Below are 23,394 nucleotides of genomic sequence, written 5' to 3' on the forward strand. Positions count from 1 at the left end.
TACTTACAAATTCCCCATTGGGAATGACCAAAATTACATTATTCTATGTAAGCACATACTATGGCACAGTGGACTCTGAAATCAGACATCCTGTTTGCTGTTTGCTGTTAGATTACTCTTCCTATAAGAGCATGCTGACAAAATCATTATGAACACTTACTTTATAATTTCAAGTCCCCTGGCCATAGACCTTGGTTCAAAGGTGGACGTGTGGCCTAATCCAATTCAGTAAAGGTGAATTTCAACAGCCTTGTTTGACATTTGGAAGTTGGAATACAGGCAGTAGTATGCTGGTAAATATAACAACCAACTCTCCGAGAGATTTGTGGCATTTGCCAATTTCCATCGTATAAACACTCCCATGATAGCTAATTTCAAGCTATTAACAAGAAGTCATTAAATGCAGAACAGGAATAGATGAGCAAAATTGACTCTTGCAAGGTGGTGCACGCCAACTCTAGCATACCACAGGATAGAAGCCATCTCTCTTTCTGATGTGGATGAGGAGTACCCACTGTGAGAGCAGCAACCCTACAGCAATGAGAGGAGCCAGCCTCACGGTGAGGCTCACACTGAAGCAGCACAAAGTAAAAATAGAAACAGTCGAATATTTGATGACATAATTAAAATGCTGAATTAAGAGATTTGCGGCACACCTAACTTTAAAACCTTCCAGAATTAAAAACCAATGAATTGCTCCTTTGCGTTTAAACCAGGTTGAATCAAGTTTCCTGTTAATTGTGACGTAAAACCTCCTAATGAATATGGTGGATATTTTTGTGATTAGAGTCACTGTTGCTATTGTTTATACAACCCCACCATCCTGACCACGGTTGACTGATTGATTGACTGATAATTCCAGTCAATCAATGGCAAGGCATGGCATGAGACCCAATACAGGCCAATCAGATGTGTTCAAACTGCAACAGAATAAGAGTCTATGGTAGGAGCCAAAGATACTAAACTTAAAAAATGTCTGCAGCCATGTTTCCTAATACATTAAGGAAGCCAGGCTGCCATAAGGGAAAAAGAAGTTATTGTGCGGAAAGCAGCAAAAAGAGTGGGGAAGAGAGAGCATGCTGACAGATTCTTGTCCCTGGTTTCCTTTGTTCTAGAAGCCCTTCCTTTGATGAGATGAAAACACCCAATATCTTTCTTATAAACCCTACTTTGTATCTAAGCTAACTTGAAGATAATTTGCCACTCAAAGAATCTTGACAAATACTTTTTAAAAGTATATCGGTGCATTAAAGAGTTACCACACATTCTTAAATCATTTTAAGAATACATTCGGCTCCTTAGCTAAGTTTTTATTCAGCCTGCAGAAATCTTGAGGTATCAATTCAGGATATACATTTTTAAATTAACCTCAAAGAATTCCCTTATTTTGAAAATGCTGGAATAGAAATATGTCTAATTGGGCATAAATCTACAAGTTGAAAACATGAAAGACTGAATTTCAATGGCCTTTTCATGTAATTAGAAGCAATATGATGTTGGAAAAAGAGGACAAAAAAGAAATAAATTAAACTCAGATTAATGGCTTGAATATTGCCAAATTATGTACCTTAGTTACAATCTTAGTATTTGTCTTTAAGACATCAAAAGCTCCACTGGAACTAAAAAAAATTTAAAGTAGATGAGTTTGAGAATAAAACAATTGTGCATTAGTTATAGAAATATCTTTAGCAACAATATATCAAGTTATAAAACCAAAATCACAGAATGTAGGGAAAAACTGCTGATGCTGGATTGAAATCTTGGTCCCACATTTGATCAAATAGGCTGCTATGCATGTGTTCTTTAAGTATTAAAGAGTTAGTTGTTCAGTTGTTGGGCTAATGATATAGTTGATCACAGTGGCAGTTGCCTTAGAAAACAGTGAAAAGGCTGTGAAACACAAAGTAAAGTGTCACTTATACTTGATCATGTTGACAAATAGTTGATTAAAGGAACTAGTTGAAATACAGAAAGTTCATTCATGAAATGGCAGTGGTACGAGACATAATCAAAACTCATTAACAATTTATTAAATGCCTATATTGAACAACAAGGAAGTTTGTTGGGGAAATGCAGAGGAAGTTGAGAAGGGATTTTAGATTTTTTGTAGATGACAATAGAATATCAACTAACTAAACCAATTATGTAAGACAGTCTGCTCCTTCTCAAAGCCTGATTCAGTAAAATATAAAAGTTATAATATCTGGCAACTTATTTCATGGATTAAAACATTCTTGTATCCTTTCTAGTAGTCATTTCTTTAAGGTAGGATGTTATGCCCTTTCAAATTTTGTCCAAAAGAAATCAAACACGTACATAATGTTAGAAGTCGGTAAAATTAGCTAAAGTCTAAGAAAATATCAAAAATTAACACGAATAAAGTAATATTCAAGAAAATGAGATATGTGTGTCACTAGGCATTAAGTACTTTACACACATACATCATATTCTAAAGTTCTATATATCCCATCACTGTATTAGGTCAAAAATATCAGCACGATTCTTCAGTGAAAAGGTGCTTGGTGACAGACTAAATGCATCAGAAAATAGTTATATTAAACACTTTCTCATCATTATTGGAAGAGCCAATCGCATGTATAATCAAAATATACACAACACTCTCATAATTGGGGTGATTGTCTTTTAGGGAGAGAAGGAAACTTAGTTGAGGTTTGGCAAAAGTTCTTCAAGGAGCAAGATGGATATCAAAGTTGAGTTTATGAGCAAGAGGCGGCATTCGATCTGATATATGCGAACTTGTGAGGAAGAGAACTTCATCATAGTTCTAAACTTCATCATAGTTCTAAGAACTATGAGAGAACTGAAGGAAAACTAAGGATGAGTAATTCCACAAATAGAATAAACTTGTGGGATTTAGAGTCGGACCACAATTTTTCTCCAAAGTCGGGGGAGGGGGTGGGCAGAGATACCAAAGAGGACTAGAGATGAGGGAAAGCCCTTTGTTTGGAATATTTTCATGTTGTAGATAAGGTCAAGTATTTTCAGAAAATAAAAATGGGTTCTAGGGGCCAGGCACAGTGGCTCACGCCTGTAATCCCAACACTTTGGAAGGCTCAGGCAGGCAGATTACTTGAGGTCAGGAGTTTGAGACCAGCCTCAATTAGCCTAAAATACAACAATTAGCCGGGCATGGTGGCTGATGCCTGTAATCCCAGCTACTTGGGAGGCTGAGCCATGAGACTTGCTTGAATCCAGGAAGCAGAGGTTGCAGTGAGCCGAGATTGTACCACTGTAGTCCAGCCTGGGCAATAGAGCAAGCCTCTGGGAAGGAAAGAAGGAAGGAAGGAAGGAAGGAAGGAAGGAAGGAAGGAAGGAAGGAAGGAAGGAAGGAAGGAAGGAGGGAGGGAGGGAGGGAGGGAGGGAGGGAGGGAGGGAGGAGCGAGGGAGGGAGGGAGGGAAGGAAGAGAGGGAGGGAGCGAGGGAGGGAGGGAAAGAAACGGGTTCTAGGCAGAGGCACATGAATTACAGGGCAGCGGTGACTGAGATCTGTCATCTGTCTTGTTAACTTTACCCTGAGTAGCTGGCAGACTGGTCTCCTCTACGGAGGCATGATTCAGAGGGGGAAGTAGGTACTAGTATACAGCTAAGTTCCATTGTGCACAAAGGTCAAACAAATTAAAGTAAATTCGAGTGTAACACAGGCAAACAAGGGATTTCACAGAAACGACACCATCCCCTCTAGTGCTCTGCCAATTGAATAAAATACCAATAGGAAACATTTCAAAAGGACCACTGCCCACTTTTTTCTAAACTAATGTGAAATGCGACCACATTCTGAATTCTTTAGAAACAACTGAGAAAGCAAAGAGAAGAAACAGAGTTGAGCAATACTAGTTTTAAAAACATTTTAAAGAAAACTGGCAAAACTGATTTATTGTGTTTCTTGATGGGGAAAAAAGTCAAAAAGAAAAATCTAAAACTAATTTTTTTTTTTTTTACTTTTCTTGTTTAAGTTTTCTATTAGGTATAACCCATAAACTGGGACTTAAGTTAATCAAAGAGAATTTAGGCAAATACTAGGTGTGAATCTGGGCACACTCCTCTTGGGGCTTTGAAGCCATCTCTAGAGGACAGTGAGCAAAGGCACTTGTCCCTTTGGTGCTTCCATCTCATGTGCTAAGTTCTGCTCCACCCTCCAATACTTGTCAAGAATTACTGGATCTGAGAAAAACTGAGTTTACAGTTTACTGCATGTAGAATTTTTAAATTGAGAATTTCTAAATTTCTCATTATCACCAAGATGAATTAATGTTACTATCTAATTTTTTTTTTTTTTTTTTTTTGACACGGAGTCTCGCTCTGTCGCCTAGGCTGGAGTGCAGTGGTGCAATCTCGGCTCACTGCAAGCTCCACCTCCTGGGTTCACACCATTCTCCCACCTCAGCCTCCTGAGTAGCTGGGACTACAGGCGCCCACCACCATGCCCGGCAAATTATTTGTATTTTGTTTAGTAGAGACGGGGTTTCACCATGTTAGCCAGGATGGTCTCCATCTCCTGACCTCATGAGCCACCCACCTCGGCCTCCCAAAGGGCTGGGATTACAGGCGTGAGCCACCGCGCCCGGCCTACTATCTAATTTTAATGAAAGAATAATCAGGTTTAGAAGGCACTGGCTTGCTTCAGTTTGCCTCATGAAGTGCTCTATCTATGAAGAAAACTGGATATATATATATATATATATATTTTTTTTTAGCAGATTGAGGGCATCTAGTTGGCTACATGAATAACGAGAACATAAAAGTTTATTTTTGGACTGTTTAATATTTGGGAAAATAAAATAAGCATTTATTTAATAATACTAGATTCCAAAATAAGGACAAACATCAATACTCTGTAGTTCATGGAATGTCCAGCATTGGAAATGTAAAAGCAATGAGAAAGTTAGAGAAATTTAGACCAACATTAAACTTGGAGCAACTTACTTTGTGGTAAGCGGAAAGTAGGTCACTGAGCCTTTGTAACCTGAGAGTAGCATGTGGTTCAACAATCTGTATTTTTCCCTTCATAATAAAACCTTCCCTAAGCAGTTGTCAATGTTTAGTAGATGCCATACAGGGACAAGTGTGTTTCCTCACAGTATTTTGTAGCCTGGGATATCACATCTTTTCCTTGCCAATTCCACCTTTTGTGCTAATGGTCCACCAAGACGACAGATCTAGAACCTTCATCACCACCTAAGTCAACACTGGCTCTGCTGGGATCCTGGGCTCAGAAATGCTTAGCCATTTGAACAGAGTCTCTCAGAAACAGCTCCAAGCGCCTATAGCAGCTAGAAAGACCAAGACTCCTTCAATAAAGCTATGACCTTCCCTGAGAGCAATTCTCAGTTTCATCACAATATATTGCACATGAATCCCTCAGGCTCACTTTAGAAGGCTAGGGAAAGGTTACTTTTACTGTAGCTAGCGAATCTCTAGCTTGGTGATGGTATTCAATAAATGTCAGCATTGATATGGTTAAGGATAAGAACCTAATTATAAAATAGATTTGATTAATGCCACCCTTTTGGGGAATCATCATAATTCGATGAATCTATAGCCAGAAATTACTCAGGCAGCAGTTTGAAAATGCTGAACATTTAAACACTGGAAATGTCACAAAGCATTGTAGTAAGGATATCATTTTAGAAAAGAATCAGTCTTCAACTGGGTGAGGATTGGCAAATCCATTAGTGGAAGCAGAAATCAATCTAACATTATCTGACTTTCAGAACTACTATTATACATATATACATATACATATACATATATATATTAGACACACACACACATATAGCAAAGTGCTATATATATATATAAGTATCAGAAATGAAGCTGAAGTAATTTTCACAAAGCCACTTGAATAGCAGTAAGTGGCTGACCTGTCATTAAGATCCATCCTAAATGCTGTGCTCACTTTCCCTGTACTACAGTGAAATATTCCAGGGTTGCTCCCCTTTATCTCACCTGCTCAGCTGAGCTCAGGGAGCTGTCTCAGGTCACTATAGAGTCTCTTATAATAATACATATACCATTGGTATCAGCAGTGCTTTCTGTGGCTTTACAGTATCATTACTAGAGTCTCCTTTCTTAGTCTGAATGATATGGTCTTGTGAGATGCACTGTTTATTTAACTTAACGAGCACAAAGACAAAATCCAAGCCACATGTTGTTCCCCTGCTATTAAAATAATTGTCCTCAATTATAAAAATAACATAAAAGCTATAAAGAAGAAAATAAGCATCTCGAATAAATCTGTCACACAGTGGTGACAACTCTCGAGGTACTGGTTTAATAGCCTTATAGATTTTATTCACACACATGTTATTTTAAAAAGAAAAGTGGATCATCTTATACAAACTATTTTGCCCTCCCTCAAGCCTTCATATATCATGGACATCTTTTTATGGTACTGGGATTTTGTGCTAGCAAATGCTGAAAAGATGCCATTTTACTTTATATTCTGTTTTTATAGTGACATACATTGATTTATACTTGGCATTGTTTTAAGCAAACACATGTGCCAAAAATTACAACTGCAGAGAAGTAGGAAAAGGCAGTGAGGTCAGAGGAAAAAGGATTAAGTGAGAAAAGTTTTGTTAAATTTATCCATTTATGAGTTCTAACATGTCATTTTTATAAACCATAGATTTTCCAGATGTTGAATGCTATAGAACATTTTGCAAAGTGTAACTTTTCACTGCCATGAGAGACTGGCCCAAGAGTAAGAAATTTCGAATATACCGAGGTAGCTTGACAAATTTGCAGATAAATTGTGGTTTAGAAATAGAAAGTTGATATGTAAAAAAAAATTAATATGGTTATGAGTAATTGAAATTACCCGTCTATTTGAAAGGATTTCTTTTCCACTGTGTCAAAGCCTCCATTAAACACCAAGTTGTGTCTATTGTCAGTCAAAGCCCAGCCCAAATCAGCATCTCCACTGTTCCCTCTGCCAACAGCCCGTTCCCTAGAACGGGAGAATGAACACAGAGGGGCGCTAGTGGTCAGGAACTCAGGCACTGATGAGTGAGGACTGAGAAGATGAAGATGACCCAGATGAAGCAGAAGAAAGAACACCCCACGGTAATATTTAATAAAAGCAGGGCACATATATTAATTTTTTTTTGAGACAGAGTTTTGCTTTTATTGCCCAGGCTGGAGTGCAATGGCACGATCTTGGCTCACCGCAACCTCTGCCTCCTGGGTTCAAGCAATTCTCCTGCCTCAGCCTCCTGAGTAGCTGGGATTACAGGCATGTGCCACCATGCCCGGCTAATTTTATATTTTTAATAGAGACAGGTTTTCTCCACGTTGGTCAGGCTGGTCTTGAACTCCTGACCTCAGGTGATCCGCCCACCTCAGCCTCCCAAAGTGCTGGGATTACAGATGTAAGCCACCGCGCCCAGCCTATATTAATTTTATTAATTCACTCACTCATTCAATATTTATTGAACACCTATGTTGACTCAACAAGACAGTTTCTCTCACTGGTTTGGTTAATAGTGTGTGCATGAATGTGGGTGTGTGTGTGCACGTGTATGTGTATAAACTTTAAACGCAAATGAATAAATTAAAAGCTATGTTAACATGAAACGTTTCAGACTTATTTTCTTTAAGCAATTTATGCAATACTTGTGTTCCTAAAGTTCCATTATATACTTTTTTACTTCTGGATGGAATACATAGAATAATACTTGTGTTTTAAAAATTGGATGAAATTTTAATCATGTTTACATTAAATCTACTCTGTAACATATTTTCAATACTTTCTTTAAATGGTGAGTTTTAGACTTCTGCCTCTACTTACTCCTCACTCATTTTTGAAGAATCAGTTAGAGTTTACTTAAGAATAAACTTATCTTCCATGGCTATTATCAAAAGACAAGAGATAAGTTTTGGCAAGGATATGGAGAAAAGGGAACTTTTCCTTATACACTCTTGATAGGAATGTAAATTAGTGCAGCCATTATGGAAAAATGCATGGCAGTTTCCCAAAACATTAAAAATAGAACTACCATATGATCTGGCAAGTTCACTTCTGGGCATAGATCCAAAGGAAATCAAATCAGTGTGTCAAAGAGATTATCTGTATTGTCGTGTTCATTGCAGCATGATTCATAACGGCCAAGACATGGAATCGACCTGAGTGTCCATCAATGAATGAATGGATAAAGAAAATGTGGTAGATATGCACAATGGAACACTCTTCGGCGTTAAAAAAGAAAGAAATCTTGTCATTTGTGACAACATGGATGAGCCTGGAGGACATTATGCTAAGTGAAACAAGCTACACACAGAAAGGCAAATATTACATGATCTCACTAGCATGAGGAATCTAAAAATGTGGAACTCACAGAAGCAGAGAGTAGAATGGTGGTTGTCAGAGGTTGGGAAGGTATGTGGGAGTGGAGATTTAGGATATGCTGGTCACAGGATACAAAATTTCAGCCAGGAGGAATAAGTTCAGGAGATCTATTGTACAACATGGTGCCGATAGCTAATAACAAGGTTGAATACCTGAAATACTTAAGTACTTGCTGAATACTTAAAAACTGCTAAGAGAGATTTTAAATGCTCTCACCATAAAAAGTGGTAAATGAGTGAGTAGACATGCTAATTAACTGGATTTAGCCACTCCACAACATGTACATATGTCAAAACATGTTGTATGCCATAAATATAAAATTGTTGCTTGTCAATTAAACATAATTTTTTTAAAAGAATAAACTTACCTTCTAAGTGGAAAGACACAAAAGTCAAGAGGACCACTGACAGAGGATTAGCCTCTATGACATAGGTGCAATTCATGTTGTTGTCATATTGTTTTGGGTAATTTGGAGAAATGATGTAACCTGAAGGGCCAGTGAAATTACTTCCGCATCCTATGTGGGAACAAAACGTCATCATCAGACCATTTTTTTCTCATGTATCTATTTTGTCAGTGAAGGAAAGATGCATGTTCCTAAATTCTCTAGAGATATCATTCCCTGAGATATTCCAAATGGAAGAAGCAAGAACGAAGAGAATAAAGCTCTGATTTAAAAACATACATATGTGCATAATAAGATCATTATATATTTTTAGAAAATGCTGCAGAGTTTTATGGGCTGAGTCCAAGAAATAGTACCACAAATCTACCGCAACTGCCTTAATATCAGGTATTAAGAAAGGATAAATGAGCAAAGATCGAATATGGTTCATGTAGATAAAGAAATAAAGCTGATAAAAAAGGATTTGCACTTGATTAGTACTTTACACAATTAATGTTTTTAAAATGTCTTATTATTAGAAAACTGCTATTTTCGTTACCATTGTAATCTAGCCAAAACAATGGTTGCTTTTTAAAACTAGCTGGATTTATTAATCCCAACTCTTATCAAATTCTTACATGCATCCCTGGTTTTCAAAACAAAAAGAAATATCTTTTCAGCACTAAAATGATTTGTTTTCATATAACCATTGACTAGTTAATCCACTTCACTCTCTGATCTATCAAGCATGAAAATATCTGTATTCTTTTAAATTGACATTAAAACACACACAAGTACACACATGTACATTTACACAGTGGACCACCTGCAGACCTAAGATCTAGTCTGGGGTTGTCTTTCAGTACTTCCTTTCCAGCACTCTCTGATTCAGGCTGAAACACCTGTCTATTGTATTATTTCCTCTAATTCCTTTTCTCAAACGTTTCCCCAAACAGTGGTTTGCTATGAGTGGCTACACTTGATTTAACTCAGCCAACAGACACCCACCCTTGCTTCTCTGAAAACTGAAAACTGCTACATTTCCCACAAATCTAATAGTGTACAGTAGCTAGAAAAGTAGATCCATCCTTCCTAACCAAAATTAGGAAGGAATAGTCCCAAAGAAACTGGCTCCCAAAGTTGACTGAGCATGAAAACCCTCTGGATGACAGTTAAAACATGCAAGACCGGCCAGGAACGGTGGCTCACGCCAGCACTTTGGGAGGCCAAGGAGGGCAGTTCACGAGGTCAAGAGATCGAGACCATCCTGGCCAACATGGTGAAACCCTGTTTCTACTAAAATTACACACACAAAAAAAATTCGCTGGGCATGGTGGTGCGAGCCTGTAGTCCCAGCTACTTGGGAGGCTAAGGCAGGAGAGTTGCTTGAACCCGGGAGGTGGAGGTTGCAGTGAGCCGAGATTGCACCACTGCACTGCAGCCTGGTGACAGAGTGAGACTCCGTCTCAAAAAAAAAAAAAAAAAAGCATGCAAGACATTGCTTATGGAAATTCTGAATTCAGACAGGCCTGGGGTGAGGCTCAGGAATCTGCACGTGTTTCAAGCCCCCCAGGGGATTCTGCGGTCAAGGTGTCACAGGCCAGCCACACTTGGTTGTTTGCTAACTAACTAGCCACTTGTGCTTCTGCCCAATATCAGCCCACTCTGGGTGCCAGGCTTATTTCTAGATGTTGGCTAGTGCCTCTCATGGCTTTTATATCACTTCTCAATTCGGTTCTGTTCTCACTGATATTTGGAAGAGAGGTGTCTTCTCAGGATTCAGTGACTCATCCTCCCCCTAGACCCCCAAGCTCGTCCCCTAGACCCCCAGGTTTAGCCAACCCTGCCGGCCTGTGACAACCACACCCCCTCAAAGACCTCTGGGTTTGGTTCTTAGGGTTACTTACGGCTAACAAAGGATGCAGAGAAGCCCTGAGCTGGCGCCTCCTGAGACTGGAAGACGGCAGTGAATGTGTTACTCGGTGTGATGATGGGACCCGGAGCCACATTCCCACAGCCGGTGGCTAGCAGGGCTTTGTCGACCTCCTCAGGGCCTGCCCACACCTAGCAGGGACATACACAGAACTTTAATGCTCGAGGGTTTCCCATAAATATTTTAATGCACTTAAGTTTCAAAATAACGGCACTCACACGTATACAGAACTAAGCATAAGAGTAAACAAAACTTGGACAAATCTGCAGTATTTTCTTTTGAGAATAATTTTTTCTAAAGCTGCTTTTAAAATAGCGTGTCCTGTTCTTGACTTCTCTAAGGCGATGGCGTTCCTTTTTGCATAGCTGGGTGGTGATTTTTTAAAAATCCAGCTTCCCGGATCACTGTTCAGTTTCCTCCTAACTTCTGGTTGCCCTGACCTAGCCGAGCTTCCCGGGTGCTGAGGGAGACGGAGCAGCCAGGTGGAACTCAGCCCTGCTCCTGGGAAGATAGCAAATTGTAGTCGCAGCTGGACAACGCCACCAAGCAAGAGGCACATTGTGGTGCATGAAGAAAGTGGGCATGAATTCCAAGTATACGTATAATCAGCACGAACTGGAATAAATCAGAACACTTCTTGGCTGTGTGGAATTGTAAGGTCCATTTCGATGAAAGGCTGACATCCAGTCAGTGTGTGCTATTCACCAAAGATTGGGTTGGCAACTCCCAAGTAGACCTGGGCTGTCCCTTAATTGGTCTGGCCACTTTGAATGACCGAATGTGTACACTCATGCAAAAAAAACAGTTGCTGGGAAATACATGGCGAGCCCCAAAATTCCAAATCAAACCAATTCTTATCAGTCCAGGGAAAAACAGAGACATTAATCACAGAATCATAAATTTACATGCAAAATTCCAGCTATAAACAAGGCATTACGGTGAGGCTGTTGAGAAGATCCGATTGGTGGCTCTATCTAACTGGCGGAGGTGAGCCTGCCCCGAGGGAACCCCATGTCAGGAAGGACCATGGCTAGTTCAGAGAACAGAGAGAAAACCAAGGGGGAAGCGGTGAGGAAGGCTGCAGAGGGGGCTGCAGGGCATGTTAGAGACTCGGGCCACTGTCCTGAATACAGCAAGGAGCCACCAGGAAGCTTGGTTTTTGGAAAACATTACAATTCGGAAAATAGGAGTCAGTCAGGTAGGTTTTGCCCTAGTTCAGGTGGGCGATCATGGTATCTTGAGTCACATGAATATACATAACTTGGGGGAAAGAAACATTAAACATATTAACCAGAGAAGCTCATCCTAGTTCAGAGGTCTCAACTAGGAGCAATTTTGGGACCTCTGGCAAGGTTTGGAGGCATTTTTCTATGGTGCGGTGGGTAGAATCTAGTGGGCGGGGCCAGGACTATCGCTAGGCATCCTATAGTGCACAGGACAACCTCTCTCCCAACAGAGAATTATCTCAGTCAAGGATGTAATTGAGTGTGTATTAATCTTACTTGATTATTCAACATTTTCTTCGATTGGAACAATACAGAATTACTCATTCCAAATACATCTTTTTTCAAGGATATGCCTCACCCAGAGCAATAAAACATCAAGTCATTAAAAACATTTCTACTGGGAAATCAGTCCATAGGAAGAGATGTGAAATAGCACTGATTCATAGCATTGGTTTAATAATTCTCAGCTCCTTAAAGCCATACCATTTCAATTGATTTTTAGGCACTGGGTATCCAGCTGTTAGTCATCCTACTGAAGACAAATTATATTAGCCATTTATTAGATAAGAGAGGTGCCTGGTGCTGGACCTACGGAGAACAAAAGTGCAGATATTCTGCCAAATGCCTAAGATCAACAAAAATGTCAGAAAAAAAATGCACATCCTCAATTTTACTTAATGACCTCTAATTAGATTTCTCCCTAATCAACTATCCAAGGAAACAGTATATGGCAGTTTTTTTATCCACATTTCATAAAATTATAAACATAATTTTTAAGAGATAATCTGTGTGTGTGCGTGTATATATATACAATATATATATATACAATACATATATATATATATTTGAGACACGGTCTCACTGTCACTCAGGCTGGAGTGCAGTGGCATGATCACAGCTCACTGCAGCCTCGACCTTCTGGGCTCAGGTGATCTTTCCACCTCAGCCTCCCAAGTAACTGGGACTACAGGTGCATGCAACCATGCCTGGCTAGTTTTTTAATTTTTTTGTAGAGATGGGGTTGTACCATGTTGCCCAGGCTGGTCTCAAACTCCTGGACTCAAGTGATCTGCCTGCCTTGGTCTCCCAAAGTGCTGGGGTTACAGGCATAAGCCACCATGCCTGGGCCATATACTATATTTTTACAGACATTACTAAACAGGCAAAGTAAGAGGGGCTGAAACTTAATAAAGAACCTCAAGTTCTTTAATGAAGGAATCCAAGAATGCTTAAGTGCTTATACTTTTCTGAAGTCATTAATTATAGATCTGACATCTCTACCTTTGGCCCAGGAACATAAGTTTAATGATAATGATGATAATGTTGACAACGATGGTAAAGAGTTATTCAATATTCATTTCTGCCTTGCCTATCAAGAACTCATTTCATTGGCTATATGACAGAGGACTCATCAAAACTACATTGAACCTACAAAATGTTACTTAATTGTCATCACGTCAAAGACTTTCTGATTTTTCTTAGTGTTCTATACAATTCAGTCAGGTTGTAGGTTATATTTTATCATTCAAGTATTTTTTAAACAAATGTTTACTGACATAATTGCAGATTCACATACATTTGTGAGATATAATACAGAGAAATTCCTCGTACATATTTCTGAGCTCCCCTAACACTGACATCTTGCAAAACTGTAGTATACTATCACAACTAGGTTACTGGCATTGATAAAACTCACCAATCTTACTCAATTTCCTAGTTTTACTTGAACTCATGTGTGTGTGTGTGTGTGTGTGTGTGTGTGTGTGTGTGTGTATTAAGTTATATACAAGTTGTACACAACTGCATTCAAGATACTGAAATTCCAACACCACAAGAATCCTTAAGTTGCTCTTGTTATTTATAACCACACACAATTTACTCCTACATTTTCTTCTCTCTAACCTCTGGCTCTGTGTTTTCCATTTCTAAAACACTATCATTTCAAAATATTATATAAACGGAACAGCAGAGTATGTAACCTTTGGAGATTGCCTTTTTTCACTTGCCATAATCCCCCAGTGATTTGTCCAAATTGTTAATCTATGAATACTTTGTTTTTATTCAGGAATTACATTCCACGGTAAGCAAGTACCACAATTTGTTTAACCATTCACCTGTTGAAAAGCCTTAGTGCTGGTTTCAACTATTACAAATAAAGGTGCTATTTATATAGATTCATATACAAGTTTTTGTGTAAACATAGTTTTCATTTCTCTGGGATAAATGCCCAGAGTGCAATTGGTAAATATTGATCTTCCAATAGGTGTGTAGTGATAGCTCAATGTGGTTTTAATTCATACTTCTCCAGAAGTTAATGATGTTGAATATCTTTTCTGGTATTTATCATCTGTATAGTCTCTTTGGTGGAATATCTGTCCATGTCTTTTGCCCATATTCTAATAGGATTGTTTGTATTTTACTCTTGAGTTTGAGAGTTCTTTATATATTATACATAGTAGTACATTGCCTATGTGAAGAAAATGAACAGACCGGCTACAGACTGGATGAAAACATTTCACACAGCATATAAGATTTTTAATTTAAATGAGGTAAAATTCATCATTTTCTTTTCTCTTACAAATCATTCTTTTGCTGTTTCATCTAAGACCTCTTTACCTATCTCCAGGTCCTGAAGACATCTACTATTTTTTTCTCTGAAAGTTTTATATTTTACTTTTCAGTCTATCATCTATTTTGAGTGAGGTTTTCTACAAAATGTGAGGTTTAGGTTGAGATTCATATTTTTTGCCTGTGGATGTTCAATTGCTGTAGTACCATTTGTTGAAAAGACTATTCTCCCTACATTGGAATGTTTTTGCACCTGTTAAAAATCAATTGAGCATGTTTGTGTGAGTGTATTTCTAGGTTCTCTATTTTAATCTGAGTTTTCAGCCAATACCACATTGTCTTGATTACTGTAACTAAGATAAGTAAGCCTAGGTAAATAGTAAGGTAGAATTCTTCCTCCCATTTTATTCTTCTTTTCCACGATTCTTTTAGCCATTGAAGGGTCTGTGCCTTCCATATAAGTTGTGGAAAAAGTTGTCTATGTCTACAAAAGACTTTGGAGAAATTTTGATAGGAATTGCAATAAACCTATCCATCATTTTGAGGAGAAGGGACATCTTTACTATGTTGAGTCTTCCAATTCATAATTGTCTCTTTCATTTAAGTCTATGCCAGCATTTCATTATTTTTAGCACCCAGATCCTGCACATATTCGTTAAGGGCTTACTTAGCAATGAGACCATTTCTACATCTACACTGATCCATCTGACCCTTACGAGGCACTTCCCACAGGAAAGAATGGACGATTGAGGGAGACAGAGCTTTCTCCTGTTTGGCCTCTTACACCACAGCAGAAAATGATGAAAGACATGACTGTTACTTACATATTGGCCTGTTGTTTTAATTAGCTACTCCAACACTTGGCAGTTCACTTCTCTCCAGCTCAGCTCCGTGCTTAACAAGATATTCTTTCTGTTATTGTTTTTTTTTTAGTTCAGTTTTAATATAGTCAAAGAACACACTCTGTATTTCAATTCCTTGACTTGGTTGAGGTTTTTTGATGTCTCAGGATATGATCTACCTTGGAATGTTACAAGAGTTCCTAAAAAATTGTGTATTCTGATGTTGCTGTGTGGTGTATTTTATACACACATACACACACACACACACGTCAATCAGATCCTATTGATTGATGGTTTTGTAGAGTTCTTCTATATCCTTGTCAATTATCTGTCTAGTCGTTTATCAGTTACTGAGAGGAGACTGCTGAAGTCCTCAGCTATAAATGAAGATTTGTCTACTTCCCTTCTTAGCTCTATCGGTTATTGCTTTATATATTTTGTGCCTCTGTTGTTTGGTGAACACACATTTAGGATCATTATGTCTTCCTGGTGGATTGATCCTTTTATCATTATGTAAGATTCCTTTTTTCTGTTGTAATTTTCTGTACTCTAAAGTCTACTTCATCAGATATAAATATATCTACTCCTGCTTTTTTTGGTTAACCTTTGCATGACATCCTTTTCCATCCTTTTACTTTTCATGTACCTATGTGGTTGAATTTGAAATCAGTTTATTATCACTTAGGTCATGTTTTGGATTGATAACCTGTATTGTGACTGGTCTAACTAAACTATTTACAATTAAAATGCTGATATATATATATATATAAAATTCTATGTCTACATTTTATTATATGTTTTCTATTTACTTTATCTCTTTTTGGTCCTCTATTTCTCTTTTCTTGACTTCTTGGGGATTCCATTTTGATTGATATTAGCATTTTTCTGTACATCTCTTCATACAGTTTTGGTAGTGGTTGTTCTGGGTTTGACAACATGCCTACGTGATTATAGTAGTCTACCAGCATCCACCTCTGACCACTTGTGGAAATGTGATTTCCATTTAGATCCCCTTTCAACTTTTCCATATCATTATATTGAGTATCAGAGGGCATTATAATCTCTTGTTTTATTAAATGTGATTCACAAGCTTTATGAGGAAAAGGATATTCTATTGTATGTATACGTATTTTTTTCTTTTTCCACATTCCTTTTTGTTTTCTCATGCTCTAAGATTCTTTAATAATTTCATTTTTGTTTGAAGAAATTCTGTTTGACCATCTTTAATGGTAGGTCTCCTAGTAATAATTTTGTTTAGTTGCCCTTCATATGAGAAGCTTTTATTTCCTCTTTACTCCTGAAAGATAGTTTTCCAGATATAAAATGTATGGTTGACAATTCCTTTGTTTCAGCACTTGAAGAATATAGTGTCAATTCCTCATGGCCTCCATGGTTTCGGATGAGAAATCTGCTTTTATTCTAACTGGTCTTCCTCTCTAGGTAATGTTCCAATTCTCTCTGACTGCTTTCAAGACTTTTTGTTTACCTTCAGTGTCCAGCAGTTTAATTAAGATAGGTCTGAACTTAAATTCCTTTGTGTTTATCTTGGTTTAGCTTCACTCAGCTTCTTGAACCTATAGGTGTGTTTCTTTTGCCAAATTTGGGAAAGTTTACAGCCACTAGTTCTTTGACTGTTCTTTCAGCTACACTCTCTCCTCTCCCTTTGAGAGAATGTTGAATCTTTTGTTATTGTCCATGAGTCCCTAAGTCTGTGTTGATCTAGTTTGTTGGTTTTTTCAGTCTATTTTCTTTTTGTTGTGCAGATTGGGTGAATTCCATTGCTCTATCCTCAGGTTCACCGATTCTATTCTCTTCATCCCCACGCTACTCTTGAGCCTATTCAGCATATTCTTGATTTATGTTATTGTATTTTTCAATTCTATAATTGCCATTTAGTTCTTTATTGCAAGCACGATTTCTTTGCTGATATTTTCTATTTGTTTCAAGAGAACTCGTCAGTGATTGTTGAAGCACGTTTATGGAAGCTACTTCAACATCCTGGTCATATATTTCAACATCTGATTTATCTCACTGTTGACATTGCTTGATTCTTTTCTCTTTCAAGTTGTGATGTTCTTGATTCCTAATACAATGTTTTCTTTCTGATTGTATCCTGGACATGTTATTTATTATGTTAGGAGACTTTAGGTCCTATTCAAATCTTTTATTTTAGCAGGCTGTCACCCTGTTGATGTTTACCACATGGCCTTACATACTTTGTGGTGGAATTTTGGTCTGCTTGGTTTACATGCTGCTACTAGGGCTCTCACTAGTTTTTGCTGGTGCTACCTGAGGGGCTCTGTGTGTTTCTCAATTGGAGACAAAGGGTATAGTAATTTTCCCCTACTAATGCCCCCTGGGTACCTCAATGTCTCTGGGTGGAAGAGGAGCATGTCTGGCCTGTGGGGACAAAGACGCTTCCCAGACTGGGCCCCTTTCTGTGACTGCAGCCCCACCTGCCCTGGTGTCTCTGGGTGGGTGAAGAGAATCTCAGGTTTACAGGTGTTAAGTGGCTTCCTGCAGGGGCTGCTTGCTGAAGCTGAGTCCCTTTACTGGTTCCGCCCACCCACACAGATGCTTGGCAAAAACAAGCATCTCAGGCCCATTAGGAGAAGACAAGTGATTGCCATGGCAAAAACAAGCATCTCAGGCCCATTAGGAGAAGACAAGTGATTGCCTTGGCAAAAACAAGCATCTCAGGCCCATTAGGAGAAGACAAGTGATTGCCATGGCAACTTATTTTTGGCAGTGTTCCTGATCCATCCCACTCACCAGCAGCACCGGGCTTGCCTGATGTTGTCAGAGGGACCCCCATTCAATCCAGAGGAGGAATGAGCCTAGGTCATTTTCCACATTCCAGTTTTACAACTGGAGCACTTGAAAGTTTTACTTAAGTCTGAATACTTGCTATTGATTCATTTCATGAGAAGAGAGTTCATTTAGTTCATGGAAACAGCAATTAAGAAAAGTATATATTAAATGTATTTTATTATATACATATGTTATACACATATGAGATTTCCATTTAAACAGTAAGCATGGGTCAATGAGATATACAACATCATTCGAGAGTTGATATGAAGTAATAACACTGACAATAAAGGCCACTTTGACTCATCAAGTGATTTTATATTCCAAGTACTTAGCACTACTTATGTTATTACATCGTACTACCTCCAATGCTTAAAACAGCCCTACTAAAGAAGGAATCATGCTCTTCATTTTACAGTTGAATAACTTAAAGGCCAATTGTTTAAGTAGCTCAGAGAAGAACATGTAGGTGGTAGGTATGAGAGACATGAATGGAGGGGCATAGCCTTTTAGAGATATAACTTGGAAGATGCAAAATGGTACAAATGAAATGAATTTCTAAGACAGTCATCATAGTCACAAGTCAGTGGAAAGTGACAAGCCACTGCCACACGAGCAGTATTTATAACTTTAGATTTCGAAAGAGCCTTGCTCTCCTGATGCCCCGTTCCCATCATTTTTACATGGGTTTCTCACGGTTTTTTCAGCCTGTGGGCTCTTAAGGCCCAAGGTGAAGGCTGGCATTAGCTGCTTCTTCAACATTTTGTAATTTTTGTGGCATGCTTTAAATTTTGCCTGTGGCAGTGCCCTACATTAAAAAGGGCATTTTCCCTTTAGGATCTATTGGAAAATATGAAAGAAAAGAAACGCTAACTCCTAACAGTTGACATTTCTCACTGTCTCACTTTTCATCCAAGGAATCCAGGCAGCAAAATGTTCTTACTTTGAGAGACAATGAATCATTTCTAGCTTAAACACTAATGTTCACAAAACCAAGTTGGCTCCAATTAAATGAACAAGTGTACTAACCTTCACGAAGCTATTCTGACATTGTCCATCACCGCTGGGGATTAGGAAGTTGTTGTCAAAGCTGAGCTCCAAGTGTTTACTTTTGTGAGTAATGACTGTCCAGGAACATCTGCTGTTTTCGGGAAAATTCTGAGGCCAGTGAGGGGATCTGATTGTACCATTATCGGAATGAAATATTCCACCACAACCTGAAATATTGCCATGTAAAAAGCCATCAATCTGCAAGGAATGTAATTTTGGAAACTCAAGACTTCTACAGAAGGAACATTTCTAAATGTGAGATTTCAGTTCATCATTTTTTACAAGTGATCATCTTCCAGTCAGGTGCACAGCAAGCTCTCTCCATAAATGGAAAGATAAGTTAAATTGAGAGAAAATTTCAGCTGTTACAGTTGTGTTACAATGATATTGAACTCAACCGAGAACACTAATCCTTGCCATAAAGAGGATAGATTTCCATCCTGTCTTCAAACAAGAGCTGTATTTTTATTCTCTTTGAGGCTATGCAGTATATGTAACCTGGCAATGCAAAGTTTTGTATTTTATTACCATTAACACATGAGAATATTACCCTACAGTCCATTTGCAACTCTACCCTAACTCTAACTAGAGAAAGTGATTTTGATTTGGGGAAAATTATTTTATTAAGCAATCTGGCTCATTCATATTGAAACTGACTGATGGATCAAAATTAATTACATGGATTCAAAGGAAGAAACATCTAGAATTTTCATACTTTTAAAACATGTACTTAAGAGATGGCAAAGAAAAATATGAACTCAAAACAAAATGAAATTAAAGAGGTATTCTCTGAATCTTTTGCTGTGAAACCCTTGGAAATCAGGGATTCACCTAAAACTCCCTTCTGACTTCAGCAACAGCCAGGGGTTGTTAACGAGGGAAAGTCTGACTCAGTCTACAAAGAGCTTCATAATAACTGTGACTCTACCAGAAAGAATTGTCTTGTGTGATATTCAAGATTTCTGGAAACCCATAATAAAGTTTCTGATACAAGTCCTTATATTTTCTAAGAATTTTCACAATGTTTATACTTTCTATGCACAAAAACTATTCTTTTAGAATGAAATCTGTCATATTTTGACTCAGTACCCATTCACTATAGAATTTGTTCTAAATTATGAATCTCATCTTGTCACCTTCCTTTTCAAAACTCTTCAATAGTTTCCCATTGTTCAAGGGATAACATATAAACCAAGGCTCTTTATGTTGTGGACTTATTTTCCTGCCCTCAGCTCACCACCACTCAGCATTCTGCTTCTAGGCTCCAGATAATATCAAGCACTTGGGATTCCAACTCATCTTTCTATTACTTGACATTCCCGGGTTGTGCCATACCCTTTTGCCAATGAAGGCAAGCATCAGGAAGTGTTGAGATCAAAGTTTCTGGACTCAACTGCCTTTATTCAAATCCTGACTACCAATCATCAGCTATGTATCTGGGCAAATGATGAACCCATGCTTCCTCAGTCTCTGCCTACGCAAAATAGAGATGCCAGGTATTGACATTGTGTTATCCCACCAGGGTTGCTACATGACATGACATGTGCAAATATTTAGAATTAAGTCTGATGTAAAGTAGGTACAAAATGTACATGAGTTCATAATACACATCACTAAAAAAAAAAATCAAATGCAGCAAACGTTTCTTTTACCTAAAGTTTGTGTGTTCCACGTAGCATAAAATCCACCACCTTGCAATGAATGGTCTGAGTTAAAAGTCACGACCAGCTGATTGGAACCTGACTGTATTGTCCTAGGGTTTGAATTTCCACAGTATTGTCCTATGATGGGTGATTCAGGGGACCCACCATTCCTCACAGTGACGGAGTCCCAAGCACAAGTGGTATGGGGTTCAATATCAAAGTCACTAAATGTGAGCTGCAGGAGAAAAAAGAAATGAGTTATCAGTGAGCTTTTATCAACCCTGATGAAGATAAGGCCCTTACAAATCCTTTTATTTTCTTTTAATTTTTATAATTTTGTATTTTTGTCTCTTATTTAATTCTGCCTTCCCCTCTACTCATTTTCCTTATTGAAGGTTCTCTCAGAAAATTTGAGAAGAGACATCTCCCTATTTTGGGATGGCAACTCATATTAAGAAAATGAATACAGTTCTCTCTAAGATGTAGAATTATCTTCTATGTATATCTTTCCCTATGCTTAAAAAAGAGATTTCACTCTTCATTAATTATAGATGCCAATGTATGTGCTCTAGTGAGAGAATGTTAGGGAAAAACAGTGATCTCATTGTAGAATCAAAGCCTTCTCTAATCACTTGCTTACTAAAAGAGCTCCATTTCCATGCACGACAGGCTATTGTGGTTCTATGGTCTCAGAAGCATTTCACCCAGTCATTAGCACTCACAGTGATGGTGTGCCCCTGTGGGGCCTCCAACAGCCAAGAGCAGTGGGTCAGGCTGTCATAAGCATTTGGATAGTTGGGGCTTGTGATCACTCCACTCTCACCTATCTGTATTCCGCCACAATCTGAAATGAGATTGGTAACCCTCTCAATTACACAGAAGTAAAAACAAGAACCTGTAAAGCCAAAGTAAGTGGTAATCATAGCCATCAGATATTGTGATTAGAAACATAAGGCCAGGCATGGTGGCTCATGCCTATAATACCAGCACTTTGGGGGGCCAAAGTGGGCAAATCACCTGAGGTCAGGAGCTCAAGACCAGCCTGGCCAACATGGTGAAACCCCATCTCAACTAAAAATACAAAAATTAGCTGGGCATGGTGGCATCTGCCTGTAGTCCCAGGTATTCAGGAGGCTGAGGCAGGAGAATCGCTTGAACCAGAAGGCGGAGGCTGTAGTGAGCCGAGATCATGCCATTGCACTCCAGTCAGGGTGATAGAACAAGACTCCATCTCAAAAGAAAGAAACCATACACACACACACACACACACACACACACACACACACACACACACATATATGTATACATATTTTGTATATTTTTTGTATATGTATATTGTGTATATATATGTGTGTGTGTATATATGTATAAAATAAATGAAATTAAATAGAAGAAAAGTACATTTGGGTAGAAGTTTAGGAATAACAAAATTCCATACAGTATTAGCATAAAAAATTGAAAATTGAAAAACAAATGTATTTCTGAAGCATAATATGGTCTGATGTTCAATAAAAATAATACTGCTTACTGAAACCTGACTCTTTTCTTTGAATGTGATGAAGGAAAATCAACTGGCAAGATGGTTGAGTGGGTAAATAATCAATTTCACTCCTTCTTTCAACCAGCCATTTGTTTATAACACAAAGGAACGTTAGATAAAACCATAACTAAAACACATTTTGATTCATAGCCAACTCAATGGAAAGAAAAGCAGCTCTCCAAAATCTGGCAGCAGTAAGTGTACTCCAAGTGAGAGGAGTGAAACTCAAAGAATGACAGTCTGAGAGGCTAAAGAAAGCATGCGTGGGTCCCAGGGTTGGGCTCTGAGGTTTTGGTGACCAGGTAGGAGGAGAAGATAGGGCTCTGGGTCTCCACAGAAGGAAGGACTGGAATTGAGACTTTTACATGAAGTTGGGAATCTAAACAAACTGGCATACTCGCGAAAACGGACTAGAAAACCTCCCATAGCCAAGGGAAGCAGTCAGGAGTAGGGCTGGGTTTTCCAGCACAAACTCTGAATTTCACATATGCAAATCCAACACAAAACACTAGCAAATAATATCCATTGTATGCATAAAACACACATCATGACGAAATAGGATTTATCCCAAAAATGCAAGGATGGTTTACCAAGAGAAAGAAATCTTTCATATAATTTGTCATATTACACATGAAAAAATGCTCATCATCACTCGCCATCAGAGAAATGCAAATCAAAACCACAATGAGATACCATCTCACACCAGTTAGAATGGCAATCATTAAGAAGTCAGGAAACAACAGGTGTTGGAGAGGATGTGGAGAAATAGGAACACTTTTACACTGTTGGTGGGATTGTAAACTAGTTCAACCATTATGGAAAACAGTATGGCAATTACTCAAGGATCTAGAATTAAATGTACCATATGACCCAGCCATCCCAATACTGGGTATATACCCAAAGGATTATAAATTATTCTACTACAAAGACACATGCACACGTATGTTTATTGTGGCACTATTCACAATAGCAAAGACTTGGAATCAACCCAAATGTCCATCTGTGACAGACCGGATTAAGAAAATGTG

At 38.4% G+C, this 23,394-nt stretch overlaps 1 protein-coding gene across 1 annotated transcript in view; it reads right to left on the reverse strand.

The window, feature by feature from the left end:
- The window catches only part of CUBN (cubilin), a 319,416-nt gene that overhangs the window by 55,821 nt on the left and 240,201 nt on the right, over positions 1–23,394 (reverse strand). The window contains 5 exon segments of the mRNA XM_030941178.1: positions 8,736–8,885; positions 10,661–10,817; positions 19,163–19,350; positions 20,836–21,061; positions 21,549–21,670. Coding sequence (XP_030797038.1) covers positions 8,736–8,885; positions 10,661–10,817; positions 19,163–19,350; positions 20,836–21,061; positions 21,549–21,670 — 843 coding nt within the window.

This window comes from Rhinopithecus roxellana, chromosome 11 (assembly GCF_007565055.1).
Source record: "Rhinopithecus roxellana isolate Shanxi Qingling chromosome 11, ASM756505v1, whole genome shotgun sequence".
Lineage (NCBI taxonomy): Eukaryota > Metazoa > Chordata > Mammalia > Primates > Cercopithecidae > Rhinopithecus > Rhinopithecus roxellana.